This window comes from Salmo salar, chromosome 08 (assembly GCF_965601325.2).
Source record: "Salmo salar chromosome 08, fSalSal1, whole genome shotgun sequence".
Taxonomy (NCBI): Eukaryota; Metazoa; Chordata; class Actinopteri; order Salmoniformes; family Salmonidae; genus Salmo; species Salmo salar.
This window is the reverse complement of record NC_138298.1, coordinates 15,718,939-15,738,216: the sequence shown is the minus strand read 5'-3', so window position 1 is coordinate 15,738,216 and position 19,278 is coordinate 15,718,939. Positions and strand designations below refer to the sequence as shown.

At 43.7% G+C, this 19,278-nt stretch overlaps 1 protein-coding gene across 1 annotated transcript; it reads right to left on the bottom strand.

Moving 5' to 3' along the window:
* Positions 1 to 725: 725 nt before the first annotated feature.
* LOC145850204 (uncharacterized) lies at positions 726 to 16,826 on the bottom strand. Its single transcript, XM_014209242.3, has 6 exons — positions 16,340 to 16,826; positions 9,875 to 9,999; positions 9,505 to 9,678; positions 5,502 to 5,657; positions 5,029 to 5,140; positions 726 to 3,220 (listed from the first exon to the last, which is right to left on the bottom strand). Exons 1-6 carry the CDS (start codon positions 16,632 to 16,634, stop codon positions 2,262 to 2,264), a joined length of 1,821 nt encoding a protein of 606 aa, XP_014064717.2. The 5' UTR covers positions 16,635 to 16,826; the 3' UTR covers positions 726 to 2,261.
* Positions 16,827 to 19,278: the final 2,452 nt, after the last annotated feature.

Below are 19,278 nucleotides of genomic sequence, written 5' to 3'. Positions count from 1 at the left end.
CAGTCGTGGGTGAACAGGGAGTACAGGAGGGGACTAAGCACGCACCCCCGAGGGACCTCAGTGTTGAGGATTAGCATGACAGATGTGTTGTTGCCTATCCTTACCACCTAGGGGCGGCCTGTCAGGAAGTCCAAGATCCAGTTGCAGAGGGAGGTGTTTAGTCCCAGGGTCCTTAGCTTAGTGATGAGCTTCGTGGGCACTATGGTGTTGAACGCTGAGCTGTAGTCAATGAACAGCATTCTCACATATGTATTCCTTTTGTCCAGGTGGGAAAGGGTAGTGTGGAGTGCGATTGAGTCATCTGTGGATCTGTTGGGGCGGTATGCAAATTGGAGTGGGTCTCGGGTCTCCGGCATGATGGTGTTGTGAGTCATGACCAGCCTTTCAAAGCACTTCATGGCTCACCGACGTGAGTGCTACGGGGCGGTAATCATTTAGGCAGGTTACCTTCGCTTTCTTGGGCCCAGGGACAATGGTGGTCTGTTTGAAACATGTAGGTATTACAGTCAGTCAGGGAGAGATTGGAAATGTCAGTGAAGACACTTGCCAGTCGGTCCGCACATGCTTTTGAGTACACGTCCTGGTAATCCGTCTGGCTTGAGCACATAACATGAAAAGACAATTACATGCCATGATTTAGACTTTCATTATAACCGTGTTTACGCTCTGTTTATTATGTTATGTCAATAACTGAAAGGATCATTTATGAAGAATGACAACAATCCTTCATTGCAATCTGGATCTTTATTTACTTTCAACAGCAAAACATTCCAAAATGTGTATTCATTCAAAAAATATAAATCAGTTATCATCTCCAGTATCATCACAAAGTCTATTTCATAAAATGTTGTCAACATTCACATAGCGGTTGTTTTGGTGGTGTCTGAGGTGGAACTGTGTTAGATCTGTCAAATCCACAAGGGGCTCCTAGCATTATAACTAAAGTGGACATTGCCATTGGCTGCACGGAGTCGCATTAACAGAAATAACATGCAGCCTTGTTTACAAGTTTGAACACTGGAATGTAAAATGTAATCTACACCTCGATTAGGATGATAGAGATCCTCATTATTTAGTTGAATGATTTTTCAATTTGAATGTAATCATTTCTACATAGCCTACACTTCCTTGTTTTGAACTAACGCGAGGGGGCGGGTGTGGCTTCGTGACCATAATCACAAGAGCATCTGCTCACCGATTTGACAGCTGCAGCGCAGTTCCACCTCCGACACCACAAAAACATCCGGTATCGCCAGTTAACGCTTGATCTGATTGATTCTATGCTTTATTGATGATACTGAAGATTATACCATATAGTCTGCCCTGTAGATAATCATTGCATTCGGCAATGAATTGTTTTATTTATTATGGATCCCCATTAGCTGCTGCCTGGGGTTCATCAAAATTAAGGCAGTTTATCCAATAAAAACTTTACAACACATTCACAGATTTCAGAACACACTGTGTGCCCTCAGGCCCCTACTCCACGACTACCACATATCTACAGTACACGGCAGACAGGGTATAGACCAGGATGGTCCACCACGCAAAAACTCTGTTCTGGTCCTGCATCTTTTGGTGACCTATTGGAAAACGTACAACAATGATATTAAGATTACTTTTGTTTTGATGACAAGACAAAGTAGCCTACACACTTGTGGAAGTTATCTAGACCCCTCCTATCAGACAATCAGGGCTGTGTATGTAAATATATCATTTCATATTCAAATTTGATTCCTAACGTCCACACGATCAGACTGAGCATTTCAGTGGAGTCTCAGGGAAATAAATTATAAAAAAATATATTTTGGCATTCTATTAAAAAACACACAGTGAATTATTAGACAAAGCGATGATTAAAAAAATGTAATTAAAAAGACTGCTTTAAAATGAGTAATTAAAAAGAGTTTGATTTGATGAACATTGAAATCAAGGGTTTTTGTATGGTAACACTTGACCTTTTCTGTAAATCTGGTACCCTCACTTTGATCAAATTCATTTTAGAATACTTCGGAAAAGGTTTAAACATTATATTACACACAGCTTCATGACAAGTAAACATTTACTAATTATAAAACACCAAAATTCAAACAACAGGACAAGGTTGTCCCTTTTCATCAGTGAAGCATTTTTACAGACACCTTCACACCAACCATATCATCTACTAATTCTTTCCTCAGTTCACCTCATCCAGCTCCTTCTACATCCAACACCAACAGAATTAACAAACTTACTAATACTACATTACATGTCACTATACTCTATACATGGGCCATGTGCATTTTCTGCTGGTGTATTCTGAGGTAGCTCCTCTCTGAGAACCTCTTCCCACAGTGCGTACAGGCGAACGGCCTCTCTCCCGTGTGGACCTTCAGGTGCATCTTCAGCTGGTCCTGGCGGGAGAACCTCTTCTCACACTGGGGGCAGCTGTGGGGTTTCTCCCCTGTGTGGACCCTCTGGTGCCTCTTCAGGTTGGACGAGTCGGAGAAACTGGCCCGGCACAGTTGGCAGCCGAACGGTTTCTCCCCCGTGTGCATCCTCTGGTGGATCTCCACCTGTTTGGGGAAACTGAAGGCTTTCCCACAGAACGAACACGGGAAGCGCTTCTCCTTGGCACTGCCACCTTTACTGATTCCATCTCTATTACTCTCATTTGTCAATGGGCTTGTGTAGCCATTTGGTGTTGAGGCACTGGCATTGTCTGAGGTCTGGTTTAACATTAGGAGAGTGTGAGGAGGACGAAGGCCAGGGAGTGTCTGTGTTGTCGCAGGGTCCATGTTCCAGTTGATAGATCCTATAGAAGGCAGGCTGAAGGTAGCACCTGTTAGGGGGTCAACCTGAAGCGCCATCAGTCTCTCTGAATCACAACGATAGGAGCAGGACGGCGCATCGCTAGCCGAGTCTGTGTCTGTTCTCGCCAGCCGAATAGGGGCACCTCCAAATCTACGCCTCGCCCTGGCCTCAGCCAGTCTGTTGTCATGGACACTAAGTTCGGACGTTGTTTTGTGTCCGACTGTCTGTTTCTGGTTGTGGTTGTGGCTAACAGCGTTGTTCCCCTGCCCAGAGTTGAGGACGCTGTCCCATTCACTGACTTCCACTATGTCGCCTCTGGTCCTCGCCTGCTCAGTGATGTTGTCCCCAGGCCCCTTGGCTGCACCTTCCTGGTAGGGGGAATCCAAGATGGCTACCCAGTCTCCTCTGTTATCCTCCAGCCAACCACCTGCAGGAAGAGGTTAGAAAATAGACTTTACAAACATGGCAGAGAACTCTACATATGGACTTTTTTTAAATGAATTATCTGGTCAAGTTTATACATTATGTGTGTTTTTGTATGTAAACAAGTTGAATTTATTTAATTTGATGAATGAAGAAAATGAAGAAAAAAATAATAGCCAGGCGGTATTCTCATTGAAGATCTATTACTGTATGTAGGCTATATGTACACTGCTCAAAAAAATAAAGGGAACACTTAAACAACACAATGTAACACCAAGTCAATCACACTTCTGTCAAATCAAACTGTCCACTTAGGAAGCAACACTGATTGACAAAAAATGTCACATGCTGTTGTGCAAATGGAATAGACAACAGATGGAAATTATAGGCAATTAGCAAGACACCCCCAATAAAGGAGTGGTTCTGCAGGTGGTGACCACAGACCACTTCTCAGTTCCTATGCTTCCTGGCTGATGTTTTGGTCACTTTTGAATGCTGGCGGTGCTTTCACTCTAGTGGTAGCATGAGACGGAGTCTACAACCCACACAAGTGGCTCAGGTAGTGCAGCTCATCCAGGATGGCACATCAATGTGAGCTGTGGCAAGAAGGTTTGCTGTGTCTGTCAGCGTAGTGTCCAGAGCATGGAGGCGCTACCAGGAGACAGGCCAGTACATCAGGAGACGTGGAGGAGGCCGTAGGAGGGCAACAACCCAGCAGCAGGACCGCTACCTCCGCCTTTGTGCAAGGAGGAGCAGGAGGAGCACTGCCAGAGCCCTGCAAAATGACCTCCAGCAGGCCACAAATGTGCATGTGTCTGCTCAAACGGTCAGAAACAGACTCCATGAGGGTGGTATGAGGGCCCGACGTCCACAGATGGGGGTTGTGCTTACACCCCAACACCGTGCAGGACGTTTGGCATTTGCCAGAAAACACCAAGATTGGCAAATTGGCCACTGGCGCCCTGTGCTCTTCACAGATGAAAGCAGGTTCACACTGAGCACATGTGACAGAGTCTGGAGACGCCGTGGAGAACGTTCTGCTGCCTGCAACTTCCTCCAGCATGACCGGTTTGGCGGTGGGTCAGTCATGGTGTGGGGTGGCATTTCTTTGGGGGGCCGCACAGCCCTCCATGTGCTCGCCAGAGGTAGCCTGACTGCCATTAGGTACCGAGATGAGATCCTCAGACCCCTTGTGAGACCATATGCTGGTGCAGTTGGCCCTGGGTTCCTCCTAATGCAAGACAATGCTAGACCTCATGTGGCTGGAGTGTGTCAGCAGTTCCTGCAAGAGGAAGGCATTGATGCTATGGACTGGCCCGCCCGTTCCCCAGACCTGAATCCAATTGAGCACATCTGGGACATCATGTCTTGCTCCATCCACCAACGCCACGTTGCACCACAGACTGTCCAGGAGTTGGCGGATGCTTTAGTCCAGGTCTGGGAGGAGATCCCTCAGGAGACCATCCGCCACCTCATCAGGAGCATGCCCAGGCGTTGTAGGGAGGTCATACAGGCACGTGGAGGCCACACACACTACTGAGCCTCATTTCGACTTGTTTTAAGGACATTACATCAAAGTTGGATCAGCCTGTAGTGTGGTTTTCCACTTTAATTTTGAGTGTGACTCCAAATCCAGACCTCCATGGGTTGATAAATTGGATTTCCATTGATTATTTTTGTGTGATTTTGTTGTCAGCACATTCAACTATGTAAAGAAAAAAGTATTTAATAAGATTATTTCATTCATTCAGATCTAGGATGTGTTATTTTAGTGTTCCCTTTATTTTTTTGAGCAGTGTATTTCTCCCTTACCTTGCTCCCCCATCTTTAGTCCACTCAGCAAATCAATGCTCTCTGGTCCGTCTTCTATTGTCTCCTCTTTCACCAGCAGCAGATCAGGCTTCCCATCCTCCATGTCTACTGACTATAAGAGATACAGTGAGAAGATATTATATCAAGAAATCTGATATGAGCACCCTGCTATGAAGCATCTTCTGATTGGGCAATGAGGGATTTCTATGAGTACTATGCAAATGTGTTTGTTGAATTGATTACTTGACACTCTAATGGCTTGATAATTCAAAGGCATGGTCCCACAATTCATACAAAATGAATCAAGACCTGGGCCCGTATCCACAAAGAGTCTCAGAGTAGAAATACTGATCAAGGATCAGCTCCCCACCTACATAGTCTCATTCATTATGATCTATGATCAGCTGTGAGACACTTTGTGGATACGGGTCCTGACCTAATACCATTCAGACAGTAGTTCACAGTGGGCTCACCTCAGTGAGACTGTATGTGGTCCTGTGCTGCTCAGCTGGTTCCTCTGTGGGTTCAGGTGTAGTCTGGTTGTCCTCCATGATCATGGTCCCCTCAAGGTTCCCCAGACCCTCCTCACACCCCTCATCCTTCACCAAAAGCACCCCTGGACCCTCCTCCTGGAAGAGAAAGGTGATACAGATTACACAGACATACACTCCCTCAGGTACATACACACAGATAATAAACACACTTTCAACATGGAGTGTTTACCCATCCCCACCAAGTTTGAGTCCTATACTGTAGTTACAGAATGACTTAATTGTCCCCCACGATGAAATCAGAGACACTTCTTGCCATAGAGATCTGGGCCCAGTTTCCCAAAAGCATCTTAAGGCTAAGTTCATCACTAGCACCATTTTGGAAACCGGGCCCTGGCATTTACAAAATGACACTGATTGGCCCAAGAGGGCGCTATAGCAATCAACTGAAATTCCAAACTTTGAACAAGCAGATCTCCTGTCTTGACATGTTTACTGTTGCTTTGTTGTTGTTAAAACCATCAAGGTGGACATAAACTGAGTGTACAATACATTAGGAACACCTGCTCTTTCCATGACATAGACTGACCAGGTGAAAGCTATGATCCCTTCTTGATGTCACTTGTTAAATCCACTTCAATCAGTGTAGCGGAGGAGACCGGTTAAAGAAATTATTTTCAAGCCTTGAGATAATTGAGACATGGATTGTGTATGTGTGCCAATCAGAGGGTGAATGGGCAAGACAAAAGATGTAAGTGCCTTTGAAAGGGGTATGGTACTAGGTGCCAGGCACACCAGTTTGAGTGTGTCAAGAACCGCAATGCTGCTGGGTTTTTCACGCTCAACAGAATGGTCCACCACCCAAAGGACATCCAGCCAACTTGACACAACTGTGGGAAGCATTGGAGTCAACATGGGCCAGCATCCCTGTGGAATGCTTGTAGATGCCTTGTGGAGTCCATGCCCCTACAAATTGAGGTTTTTCCATCACTTTACTTAGATTTGTGTGTATTATGTAATTGTTGGGGATTTGTTATATTACCTGTTAGATATTACTGCACTGTCAGAACTAGAAACACAAGCATTTCGCTACATTCGCAATAACATCTGCTAACCATATGTATGTGACCAATAAAAATTGATTTGATTTGTTCTTAAGGGCAAAGGGGGTTAAACTCATTATTAGGAAGGTGTTCCTAATTCTTTGTGCACTCAGTGTAAATATGATGTTGTGGGTAAATAAGTCAGCTATGATAAGTCAAAAGTCATCAGACAAACCTGACTAAACTATTTTGAGGTGTACAGTAGGTGTTTGTTAGTGTTTGGGTATGTGTAGGTATATTTAGTAAGTGTATATTGATTATAAAGGTAAAACTACTGTTGGGTGTATGCAGAATAGGGTGAGATCAGATGTGATGTATACTAAAGAGACTGTCAATGGAAGTCTTAGAATGAAAAGTCCCATTTTGTGTTTATTAAACATAAACAAGTTTTGAATACACCATCTGAAAACCACATACATGTCTCAACTACAATTCTGCATGAACTTGATAAACTACATTCATTTTCTCATTAAAAGCATCTTGGGAAAAACATGAAGTAGTTGAATGGATGTAATGAAATAGGCATTTGTGATCATTCTATAACTTACACAGTACAAACACAATATGTTAGATTTTTTTTGGCTTATATATGCCTTATATATCACACGTCTGAGCTTCAACGCTCTTAGTTGTTGCAGAAAAGGACACACTACTGCGGTTTACTTTTTTATTTCGTATTTTATTAGGATCCCCAATGAGCTGCTGTCAAGGCAGCGGTGACTCTTCCTGGGGTCCAAGCAGGAAACGCGACAACTAAAATACATAATATAGATAAATATATACTGAACAAAATTATAAACGCAACATGCAAGAATTTCATAGATTTTACTGAGTTACAGTTCATATAAGGAAATCAGTGAGTTGAAATACATTCATTAGGCCCTAATCTATGGATTTCACAACTGGTCACAGATACCTTCATAAAATGGACCTCAAGAGCACGTTACGGTATTTTTGTGCATTCAAATTGCTATTGATAAAATGCAATTGTGTTCGTTGTCCATAGTTGATGCCTGCTCATACCATAACCCCACCGCCACCATGGGGAACTCTAATCACAACAGCAAACCACTTGCACACACAATGTGGTCTGCGTTTGTGAGGCCGGTTGGACGTACAGCCAAATTCTCTAAAACAACGTTGGATGTGGCTTATGGTAGAGAATTGAACATTCAATTCTATGGCAACAGCTCTGGTGGACACTCCTGCCGTCAACATGCAAATTGCACGCTCCCTTGAGACATCTGTGGCATTGTGTTGTGTGGCAAAACTGCACATTTTAGTGGCCTTTTATTGTCTCCAGTACAAGGGGCACCTGTGTAATGATCATGCTGTTTAATCAGATTCTTGATATACCACACCTGTCAGATGGATAGATTATCTTGGCAAAGGAGAAATGCTCACTAACAGGGATGTAAACAAATTTGTGCAGAAAATTTGAGAGAAATAAGCTTTTTGTGCGTATGGAACATGTTATATTTTATTTCAGCTCATGAAACATGGGACCAACACTTTACATGTTGTGTTTATATTTTTGTTCAGTGTACATACATACCACTACATTTACATTACAATTGAGTCATTCAGCAGATGCACCCATCCAGAGTGACCCACAGCTAGTGCATTCATCTTAAGATAGTCAGGCGAGACCACATATCACAGTCGTATCCCAACCACGTATCACATACATAATACAATACGTAATACAATACAAAATGCATAAAATTGCCTGTGTGTCTCTTCACAATCACTGTTGTACTTTTATCATTTTTTATTTTTTTATTATCTTGAGTTACCTGGGTTGGCAGAGAGTTCAATTTAGTCACGGCTCTATTTAAGACTGTGTGTTTCCCAGCCTCTGTTCTAGACCTGGAGACTGTGAAAAGACCTCCGGTTGCATGTCTTGTGTGATACCGATAAGTGTCCGCACTGTGTGCCAACTGCTTGAACAGATAGTTCGGTACCTTCAACGCATCAACACCTCGCACAAAGACCAACAGTGATGCAGTCAATCTCTCCTCAACTTTGACATTCGCCCTCTGTGTAGATCTAAGTGCAATACCTGCTGCTCTGTTTTGGACCAACTGCAATTTGCCTATGTTCTTCTTTGGCGCACCTGACCACACAACAGGAAAGTAGTCTAGGTGCGACAAAACATGGACCTGTAGGACCTGTCTGGTTGACTGAGATATCAAGAAAGCAGAGTAACGCCTTCCCATTTGAGTAACTATTGAGTCTATATGTTTCAACCATGATAGCTTGCTATCTAGAGTGACACCCAGCAGTTTAGTCTCTTCAACTTGCTCAATAGCCACATTATTCAATAATAGATCCAGATGAGGTTTAGAGTTGAGCCAGTGATGTTTACCAGAAATGATGCTTTTAGTTTTTGAGATATTTAGCACCCATTCTAAAACTGACTGGAGCTCAATGTTAAGGGTGTCAGTTATTTATTTTACACCCGCAGTGTATACTATTGAGTCATCATTGTACATGGACAAACAGGCTTTAATCTACGACCAGACCCTCCCCTTTCTTATCTTGGCACCCTTCAGAGTATACACTACTACTGTACTGGTTCCAGTCCCCTCTAGACAGATCAGTCTGTATCTCTAAACCCAATGGCATGTTTCCAGGGTACTTCTCTGTGGCATAAGAACAAGACGGATCATCACCACCAGTATCTAACGTGTCACCATCCCCATGGGAATGAACCGTCCTCTGGCTCTGGTGATATACCAGGAGAACAGCCCAGTCTCCCCAGACCCAGTCTTTCTGAGTCTGATCTGTGGTCAAATCCTGTGTGTAAGAGCCTGTGTGTTACAGTTAAAGCCTTGGGTATCTGTTTCTGACTTGAGGACGGCGTTCTGCATTCCACTGACCTCCGTCATGCTGCGTCGGGTCCTGGGCTGCACTGTGGCGGTGGTGGGATCCTCTGTGGCTACAAGGGTCGCTCCAGCCACTCCAGTTTGGATGTCTCTGCTGTGCAGTGGAGCCTCCTCTCCTTCAGACCTTTCCAGCTTGACCCCAGGACCTGCAGTCTCTGCATCTGCAGACTGACACAAGAAGAGAGGTTATTACCGGTACATGAGTACAATTGGTTAACAATGTCCTAGGGAAGTCTCACAAGCTCCCCTATGGCAGATGTACATGTAAGCAAGTGAATAGCTGAGTGGAGCCTTTCTGAAATAAATCAGCCACATTTGATTTACAAAGTACTTGTAATTATTAATGCAACAATGTTACCCTAACCTCTATCACGTGCTGGGTTAAGGTTCCACTCCCATCATCAACAGTGATTGGTTGGTCATCTCTCCATGTATTGTGTCCCGCTGGCTTCTCAAAGCGCCTGTCGCCTCCAGTGAGATGTCCTTCACCTGAGAAAGTGATTGGTGGAAAATAGGTTGTTAGGTTAGCTATTGTCTATGCAAAGGTATAGACCCCTTTCTGTGTTTGCAAACATTGCTGCACGAGGGCGATATGCGCAATTTGGTTGCAGAACACGGCGGAGTTGTCATAGAACGCAGCCCCCCCAAAAAATCTATTTACATGTTTCTTAGGAATGCATTTCAAACTACTTTTGGATTATAAGGCTCATATGAATGTCCTGCTTAATATAATGTTTGTGTCATCAACGCAAATCAACTGCATTATACTTTAAAAAAAAGACTTCAACTTGGCCCAGTAAAATGGCTCTTTGGCTAACTTTGCTACAGCCTATGTGAACGAGCGTCAGCATTCTAGCTAACAACTGCTACATCCAAAGTAGATATTGTACAAAGATCACAACCAAATATAATGTTGGTGACTGTTCAAGCAATAATCAAAATAACACTAAGTGTACGACAACCCAAAAAGATATTGCTGTGGTTACAACAACCAATGAATGTTTCTTCGTGGCGCTGACTGATGACTGGGTGACCTGCTTTTAATCTGCATCCAAAAGTGGCGCGCATCTGGTTAGAATATTCAGGGTGGGGTAGGTTACTTTCTAAATGTAATCGGGAACGAGTTACCTGTCCAAAATTATAATCAGTAATGAACTTTTGGAATACCCAAACTCAGTAACGTAATCGGATTACTTTCAACTACTTTTAGATTACTTTCCCCTTAAGAGGCATTAGAAGAAGACAAAAATGAATATTACCAATTGAATGACATCTATTGCAGGATAAATCAATGCTAGAGTTTACATTGCTGGCCATAAATGGATGTTGTATTTTACTTTATGGGTTGGTTATGTAGGCTTCTGCTAACCCATTGCTTTCTCCTACATAATAATACGATTAGGCTATATGTTTACATTCAAAACCAAATTCTGTCAGATTTCCAGTCATTACAATTAATTCAATACCCCTTCATCTTTAAGAATAGGACTTGGAAATATAGATTAGCCAAATTGTTTTACCTGAGTATAACCCAAAAACAAAAAGGACTTAATAGCCTACTCTGTTGTTTATGATTTTATTGTCATGGAGGACTGATTGGGCTCATAGTTGCTTGGAGATGAAAAATAAATACTGCTCTTAGAATGGCATGCTTTGAGCACAACCGAAAAGTGCTATTTGCATGTGAAAAATGTAAGCCATATGCTGCATTTGCTATTGGCCTATTGTTTACGTTTTTTGTTGGTGACACTTTGATATTTTGCAGCTGTCTATCAAAAGTGTGCGAGTTTGAGCATACTGTATTTGCGAGCTGTTGGCTGGAGCGCACGTGTCAAGACCAGAGTGGGCACATTTGCTATTATTAAACGCAACAGTTTGTGTGACAAAACTATCGGTTGAGTTTAAAATGCGATGTAAACACATCGAACGTTCAATTTTTATTCGGTGTATTGAAATTTAAGCCAAAAATGCGTCATCATGCACTGATTTTTATGTGAAACGAGTCTGTTTGGTGGAAACACATCCCTGGTGGTAAAATGACCATACATTCTTAATGCAGATTTCAGAATATTCACATGAAAATCTGTCACCAATTGGATGGAAACATATCTATTGAGAAAACAGAAAGGTCTCAAATCATTTTTACGCAAAACATATTTTCTGAATTTTTAAGTAATCCTCGAAGTAATCTAATTTTTCAAAAGGAATCTGTAATTGGATTACAATATTTTAGCTGGTAATGTAATGGATTAGGCTTCAATTAGTATTTTTGTAATCCGTTACATGTAATGGTTTACATGTAATCCGTTACTCCTCAACCTTGAATATTATATTGTCTTTGTGCAAGATACACTACATGACTAAGAGTATGTGGCCACCTGCTCGTCAAACATCTTATTTCAAAATCATGGGCAAACTATATAGTACCAGTCAAACGTTTGGACACACCTACTCATTCAAGATTTTTTCTTTATTTTTACTATTTTCTACATTGTTGAATAACAGTGAAGACATCAAAACTATGAAATAACACATATGGAATCATGTAGTAACCAACATTTTTTTGAACTATTCAAAATATAGTTTATATTTGAGACTCTTCAAATAGCCACCCTTTGCATTCATGACAGCTTTGCACAATCTTGGCATTCTCTCAGTAAGCTTCATGAGGTAGTCACCTGGAAGCATTTCAATTAACAGGTGTGCCTTGTTAAAAGTTAATTTGTGGAATTTATTTCCTTCTTAATGTGTTTGAGCCAATCAGTTGTGTTGTGACAAGGCAGGGGTGGTATACAGAAGACAGCCCTATTTGGTAAATGACCAAATCTATATTATCGCAAGAACAGCTCAAATAAGCAATGAGAAACGACAGTCCATCATTACCTTAAGACGCAAAAGTCAGTCAAGTGCAGTCGCAAAAACCATCAAGGGCTATGATGAAACTGGCTCTCACGAGGACCGCCACAGGAAAGGAAGACCCAGGAGGTACCTCTGCTGCAGAGGAGAAGTTCATTAGAGTTACCAGCCTCAGAAATTGCAGCCCCCGGGCCTCCCAAGAGGCGCAGTGGTCGCAGTGCCACTTGAGATCCTGGTTCGTGTCCAGGCTCTGTCGCAGCCAACCGCGACCGGGAGACCCATGGGGCGGCAAACAATTGGCCCAGCGTTGTCCGGGTTAGGGGAAGGTTTGGCCGGCAGGGATGTCCTTGTCCCATCGCGCTCTAGCAACCCCTATGGCGGGCCGGGCGCATGCACGCTGACACGGTCGCCAGTGGTACGGTGTTTCCTCCGACACATTGGTGTGGCTAGCTTCCGGATTAAGCGGGCATTGTGTCAAGAAGCAGTGTGGCTTGGTTGGGTTGTGTTTCGGAGGACGCATGGCTCTCGACCTTCGCCTCTCCCAAGTCTGTACGGGAGTTGCAGCGATGAGACAAGACTGTAACTACCAATTGGATACCACGAAATTGGGAAGAAAATGGGGTAAAAAATTAATAAATACGTCTTTGCAGCCAAATAAATGCTTCACAGAGTTCTAGTAACAGACACATCTCAATATCAACTGTTCAGAGGAGACTGTGAATCAGGCCTTCATGGTCAAATTGCTGCAAAGAAACCACTACTAAAGGACACCAATAAGAAGAAGAGACTTGTTTGGGCCAAGAAACACGGGCAAAGGACATTAGACCGGTGGAAATCTGTTCTTTGGTCTGATGAGTCCAAATTTGACCGCTGTGGCTTTGTGAGATGCAGAGTAGGTGAACGGATGTCTCCACATGTGATGGTGTGGGGGTGCTTTGCTGGTGACACTGTCAGTTATTTATTTAGAATTCAAGGCACACTTAACCAGCATGGCTACCACAGCATTCTGCAGCGATACGCCATCCCATCTGGTTTGTGCTTAGCGGGACAATAATTTGTTTCTCAACAGAACAATGACCCAACACACCTCCAGGCTGTGGAAGGGCTATTTGATCATGAAGGAGATTGATGGAGTGCTGCATCAGATGACCTGGTCTCCACAATCACCCAACCTCAACCCAAATGAGATCATTTGGGATGAGTTCGACCGCAGAGTGAAGGAAAAGCAGCCAACAAGTGCTCAGCATATGTGGGAACACCTTCAAGATGGTTGGAAAATCATTGCAGGTGAAGCTGGTTGAGAGAATACCAAGAGTATGCAAAGCCAAAGGGTGGCTACTTTGAAGAATCTAAAATATTTTTTGATTTGTTTAACATTTCTTTGGTTACTACATGATTCATATGTGTTATTTCATCGTTTTGATGTCTTCACTATTATTTTACAATGTTGAAAATAGTATAAATAAAATAAAAACCCTTGAATGAGTAGGTGTGTCCAAACTTTTGACTGGTACTGTATATACAAAAGTATGTATGTGGACACCTCTTCAAATTAGTGGACTTGGCTATTTCAGCCACACCCATTGCTGACAGGTGTACAACATCAAGCACACAGCCATGTAATCTCCATGGCAAACATTGGCAGTAGAATGGCTCAGTGACTTTCAACATGGCAACGTCATAAGATGCCACCTTTCCAACAAGTCAGTTCGTCAAATTTCTGCCCTGTTAGAGCTGCCCCGGTCAACTAAGTGCTGTTATTGTGAACTGGAAACGTCTAGGAGCAACAACGGCTCAGCCGCTAAGGTCATACAAGGACACAGAACGGGACAGTCACTACCGCGTTCCAAACAGCCTCTGGAAGCAACGTCAGCATAAGAACTGTTCGTCGGGAGCTTCATGAAATGGGTTTCCATTGCCGCGCAGCCGCACACAAGCCTAAGATCACCATGCACAATGCCAAGCGTCTGCTGGAGTGATGTAAAGCTCACAGCCATTGGACTCTGGAGCAGTGGAAACTCGTTCTCTGGAGTGATGAATCATGCTTCACCATCTGGCAGTCCGACGGACAAATCTGGGTTGGCGGATGCCAGGAAAATCCTGGCACGACAACGCCTATTCCCACTCAGGAGACTGAAAATATTTTGTCATGGATCCTCAGATCCTCAAAAAGTTCAACAGCTTAACCATCATGACTGGTTGCATCACCGCCTGGTATGGCAACTGCTCGGCCTCCGACCGCAAGGCCCTACAGAGCGTAGTGCATACAGCCCAGTACATCACTGGGGCCAAACTTCCTGCCAGTACATCACTGGGGCCAGGACCTCTATACCAGGCGGTGTCAGAGGAAGGCCCTAAAAATTGCCAGACTCCAGCCACCCTAGTCAAAGACTGTTCTCTCTGCTACCGCACGGCAAGTGGTACCGGAGCGCCAAGTCTAGGTCCAAAAGGCTTCTTAACAGCTGCTACCCTGAAGCCATAAGACCCCTGAACAGCCAATCAAATGGCCACCCAGACTATTTGCATTGTCCCCCCCATTTTTACACTGCTGCTACTCTCTGTTTATTATCTATGCATAGTCACTTTATCTCTACCTACATGTACATATTACAGTACCTCAATTACCTCGACTAACGTGTGCCCCCACACATTGACTCTGTACCGGCCACCCCTGTATATAGCCTCGCTATTGTTATTTTATTGTTGCTCTTTAAATATTTTGTATTTTTCTATTTTCTTCTATTTTTTGTACTTCAGTTTATTTTAGTAAATACTTTCTTAACACTTATTTATCTTAAAACTGCATTGTTGGTTAATAAGGGCTTGTAAGTAAGCATTTCACTGTTAGGTGCGTTGTATTCGCCTGTTGTATTCGGCGCATGTGACAAATAAATAACATTTTATTTTATTTAGCAATGACATTCTAGACAATTATGTGCTTCCAACTGTGTGGCAACAGTTTGGGATAGGCTCTTTCATGTTTCAGCATGACAATGCCCCTGTGCACAAAGCGAGGTCCATACAGAAATGGTTTGTCGAGATCAGTGTGAAAGAACTTGACTGGTCTGCACAGAGCCCTGACCTCAACCCCATCAAACACGTTCGGGATGAATTGGAACGCCGACTGCGAACCAGGCCTACTCGCCCAACATCAGTACCCGATCTCACTAATGCTCTTGTGGCTGAATGGAAGCAAGTCCCCGCAGCAATGTTTGAACATCTAGTGGAAAGCTTTCACAGAAAAAGTGGAGGCTGTTATTTTTTATTTATTTATTTATTTATTAAACCCTTATTTTACCAGGTAAGTTGACTGAGAGCACATTCTCATTTACAGCAACGACCTAGGGTATAGCTACACCCCTACTCTTACGATAAGTGCCATGGGATCTTTAGTGACCACAGATAGTCAGGACACCCGTTTAACGTCCCATCCGTCCCATCCTACACAGGGCAATGTCAAGCTGAGGGAAGGGGTTGGAAAAATGTAACCGCTTTTGCTATGGATGCAAGGACTGACCATCCATTATATCACAATTCTAGTTTTAACCATGTTTTGAGGCTATATAGTGTTTGTTTACATTTACTTTGTATAATTGTATATTGGGTTCTGATTGGGTTAGACAGTTGAACTAAGTTCATGAAGCAAAGGGGGACCAACTCCATATTAATGCCCATGATTTTGGAATAAGATGTTCGACAAGCAGGTGTCCACAGGTGTCCACTGTAGTTTCCTCCGCAATCCCCTGTTTTCTTTCTGGCTTTGAGTTATTTCCAAACGAAACACTGCATAGTCGTGTAGTGTAGTAATGTAGTGTAGTAATCTGGGGAATTATTGCATACTATCCAAAAACTGACCAACACCAAATTCTGGTTAACACATCTGAACACATGTGCAGAGGAGAACCGGGCAACAGACACTGAGCTATATGATAAGAAGAACGGGGCGACAGCCCCCGCCTTCTGCAAAATGTACCTCTTGCCATTCCTCTGTACCGGTCAAGGATCTTGACACCACTGGAACGACTGGCGAGGACGCGCTCTCGAATGGTCCTCTCTGCGCGTTCCCGTGCCACCTTCAGGTCCAGTAGCTGTAGTTTCCTCCGCAATGTCCTGTTTTCTTTCTGGCTTTGATTTATTTCCAAACGAAACACTGCATAGTCGTTGTCTACGAGTGTACATATCTCTGCAACGGCTGCATTCGCTAGCATCTCCATAATGGAGGCTATTTGAGTGTGAAAGCCCATACCGTTAAAGTTATCCATTGGCATTGTTAGCTAATGTTAGCAGATAGCTAGCGTTACTTAGAAAACATCTATCAAGCAAGTCCTGTCTTCAACACGAATTAAACGGCTTGCAGTTAAAATATGAATATGTTTTGTTCCAGTGTGTTAATAAACGTCTAAGTAACAAAAATAAAAACACTAACGTGAGAGTTGTTCTTGGTCACTGTTCACTTCCGTTTACACTGAAACGAAAGGATCGTATTGGTTGGCGTCATAGCTCAAAGGGCGTGGTGAAATGAAAAACGTATGCGAGCTGTTTGAAATCCAATTAAGGTACTGCTTATTACGTTACACATTAAAGCGCCAATCAGTGTTTGAAACAATAAGGGAAGTCCCCTCTCCTGCTTCTCTAAAAAGCTTAGGGATAGGGTTGGAAAAATGTAACCGCTCTCAAATTCATAGACAAAGCTAAGGATGCAAGGAGTGACCAGCCACTCGGGCGCAGCGGTCTAAGGCACTACATCTCAGGGCAAGAGGCATCACTACAATTCCTTGTTCAATCCAGGCTGTATCACATCCGGCCGTGATTGGGGGTCCCATAGGGCAGCACATAATTGCCTCATCGTTGGCCGGGGTAGGCCGTCATTGGAAATATGAATTTGTTCTTAACTGACGTATTTAAAAAAAAAATAAAAAAATCTTTGATATCAAAATTCTAGTTTTAACCATGTTGAGGCTATATAGTGCTTGTTTACATTTACTTTGTCTACAAATATTGGAGTAAAACAATTGTATATTTTGGGTTCTGATGGGGTTAGACAGTTGAACTAAGCTCATGAGGCAATTCTAAGTTATATTATTCAAGAATCAATGGGTACATATTCATTTATGAGAACAAAAATGTTTGTAGAAACTACAGATTGCCCCTTTAAAGGGAAAATTTGCAGTAACTTTATACATTTTTGGACTTATATATTAATGGTATGTGCCCATTGATTCTTGGAAAACTCCGGTATCATCTTTCTACAGCGAGTAAGCAAGTCTGAAATTTCAGAGCTTCAGACATGACGTGAACATGCCATTAATCCCTTATAATCTAGTTTGTTAAATAGCCTACAGAAACAAAATAACAAAATGTAGGCCAATCCTATCTTTGCTAAATACATTGTTTTATTATTTTCTTTAGAGACGTTGAACAGGTAATTTGCATGTCTTCAATATGGAAATATATTGTTACAAATAGTGAAAAACAGGGTTAAGTTGTAGAAAAGGAGACTAAGCTGCCTGACTAAACTAACCAGAAGGGAGTGCTAGAAAGCTGGCCACTTTTAACAGCCGCCACCAAATGTGTTGTACAAATTTTAAATCAACAACAATGGGCAGCAAGGGTAGACAGTCACTGAGAGAGATGACGTGAAGACTTGTGGTCATCCAGCGAGGCAGGGATGTAGATCAGATGGGCAGCTGGTCCAACAGATGTCCTATCTCTTGGTGTACCTGGCCGCCCTGTCCCAAAGGTGCCTGAGGTCCCCAGACCAGGGTGTGTGACATGGTGGGGATCAGTGCATGCTGTGAGACGGTTCTGGAAGAGGGGAGCCATCAGGATGCGGCGGTAGATCTGGTGGCGTCTGCCCCCTCTGCCCAGAAACAGGCAACAGGAGGATCTCGGCAGTGAGGGCTTATAAGGTCCCCAGGTGAGGAGCAGGAGTCATCTTGACCCCCGGCATGGTGTCAGCTGAGGACACCAGGACTGGAGGTCGCAGCGGCAAAGCTGGACAAGAGTCTTAGGACTGGAGATCGCAGGGCTGCAGCTGCAGAGCTCGACAATAACTCTGCAGCTGGATACTTAGGCGGCTGGATACTTAGGCAGCTGGATACTTAGGTGGCTGGAGCCACGAAGCAACAACAGGCGGTGACTGCCGGGCCCAGGCAAAGGGACAGGTGGGGGCCAGGCCGCAACAGGACGAGCAGACGAAGGTCCCAGATAATTCGGTTGGGCCGGACTGAAGACTGCGACACCGCCCCATCAGCGACAGGAGAGGCCCCCAGGACAGGAGCTGAGGTAGGCTGGATCTCCACAGCAGCGACGGCTCGAGATCTCATGACCAGAGACAGCTGCACACCTGAAAGAGAGGGAGATAAAGGGGGATACCTAGTCAGTTGTCCAACTGAATGTATTCAACTGAAATGTGTCTTCTGTATTTCACCCAACCCCTCTGAATCAGAGAGGTGCGGGGGGCTGCCTTAACTGACATCCCTGTCTTCGGGGCCTGGGGAACAGTGGGTTAACTGCCTTGCTCAGGGGCAGAACAACAGATTTTTACCTTGTCAGCTCGGGGATTTGATCCAGCAATCTTCCGGGTTACTGGCCCACTGCTATCTGCTAAATACTCAAAGATGGGAGAGAGCTAAAATGTAGCTGGCTAGCTAACTATCGAGGTCAGCTAGCCAGCTACATTTTCAAACAAAGTCAACAACGCAGCCACTGCTAGCTGGCCAACTTTACCAGCTAGCAGTACTGTATCATTTTAGTCAATAAGATTTTTGCAACGTAAGCTTAACTTTCTGAACATTCGAGATGTGTAGTCCACTTGTGTAGCTAGCAGGACTGACTTTGTGTTAGCTAGCCAACGTTTAATTACTTCTGCATTATGAAAGGAACTAGACACGGACACGAATGATCCATTGG

What these genes read in the sequence shown, in the direction of transcription:
- LOC145850204 (XM_014209242.3), bottom strand. Translation starts at nt 16,634, where the DNA reads ATGCCAATGGATAACTTTAACGGTATGGGCTTTCACACTCAAATAGCC. An exon ending in CCACATACAGTCTCACTGAG is followed by an intron (nt 5,141 to 5,501) that starts GTGAGCCCACTG and finishes TATCTCTTATAG; the next exon opens with TCAGTAGACATGGAGGATGG. An exon ending in ACTAAAGATGGGGGAGCAAG is followed by an intron (nt 3,221 to 5,028) that starts GTAAGGGAGAAA and finishes CTCTTCCTGCAG; the next exon opens with GTGGTTGGCTGGAGGATAAC.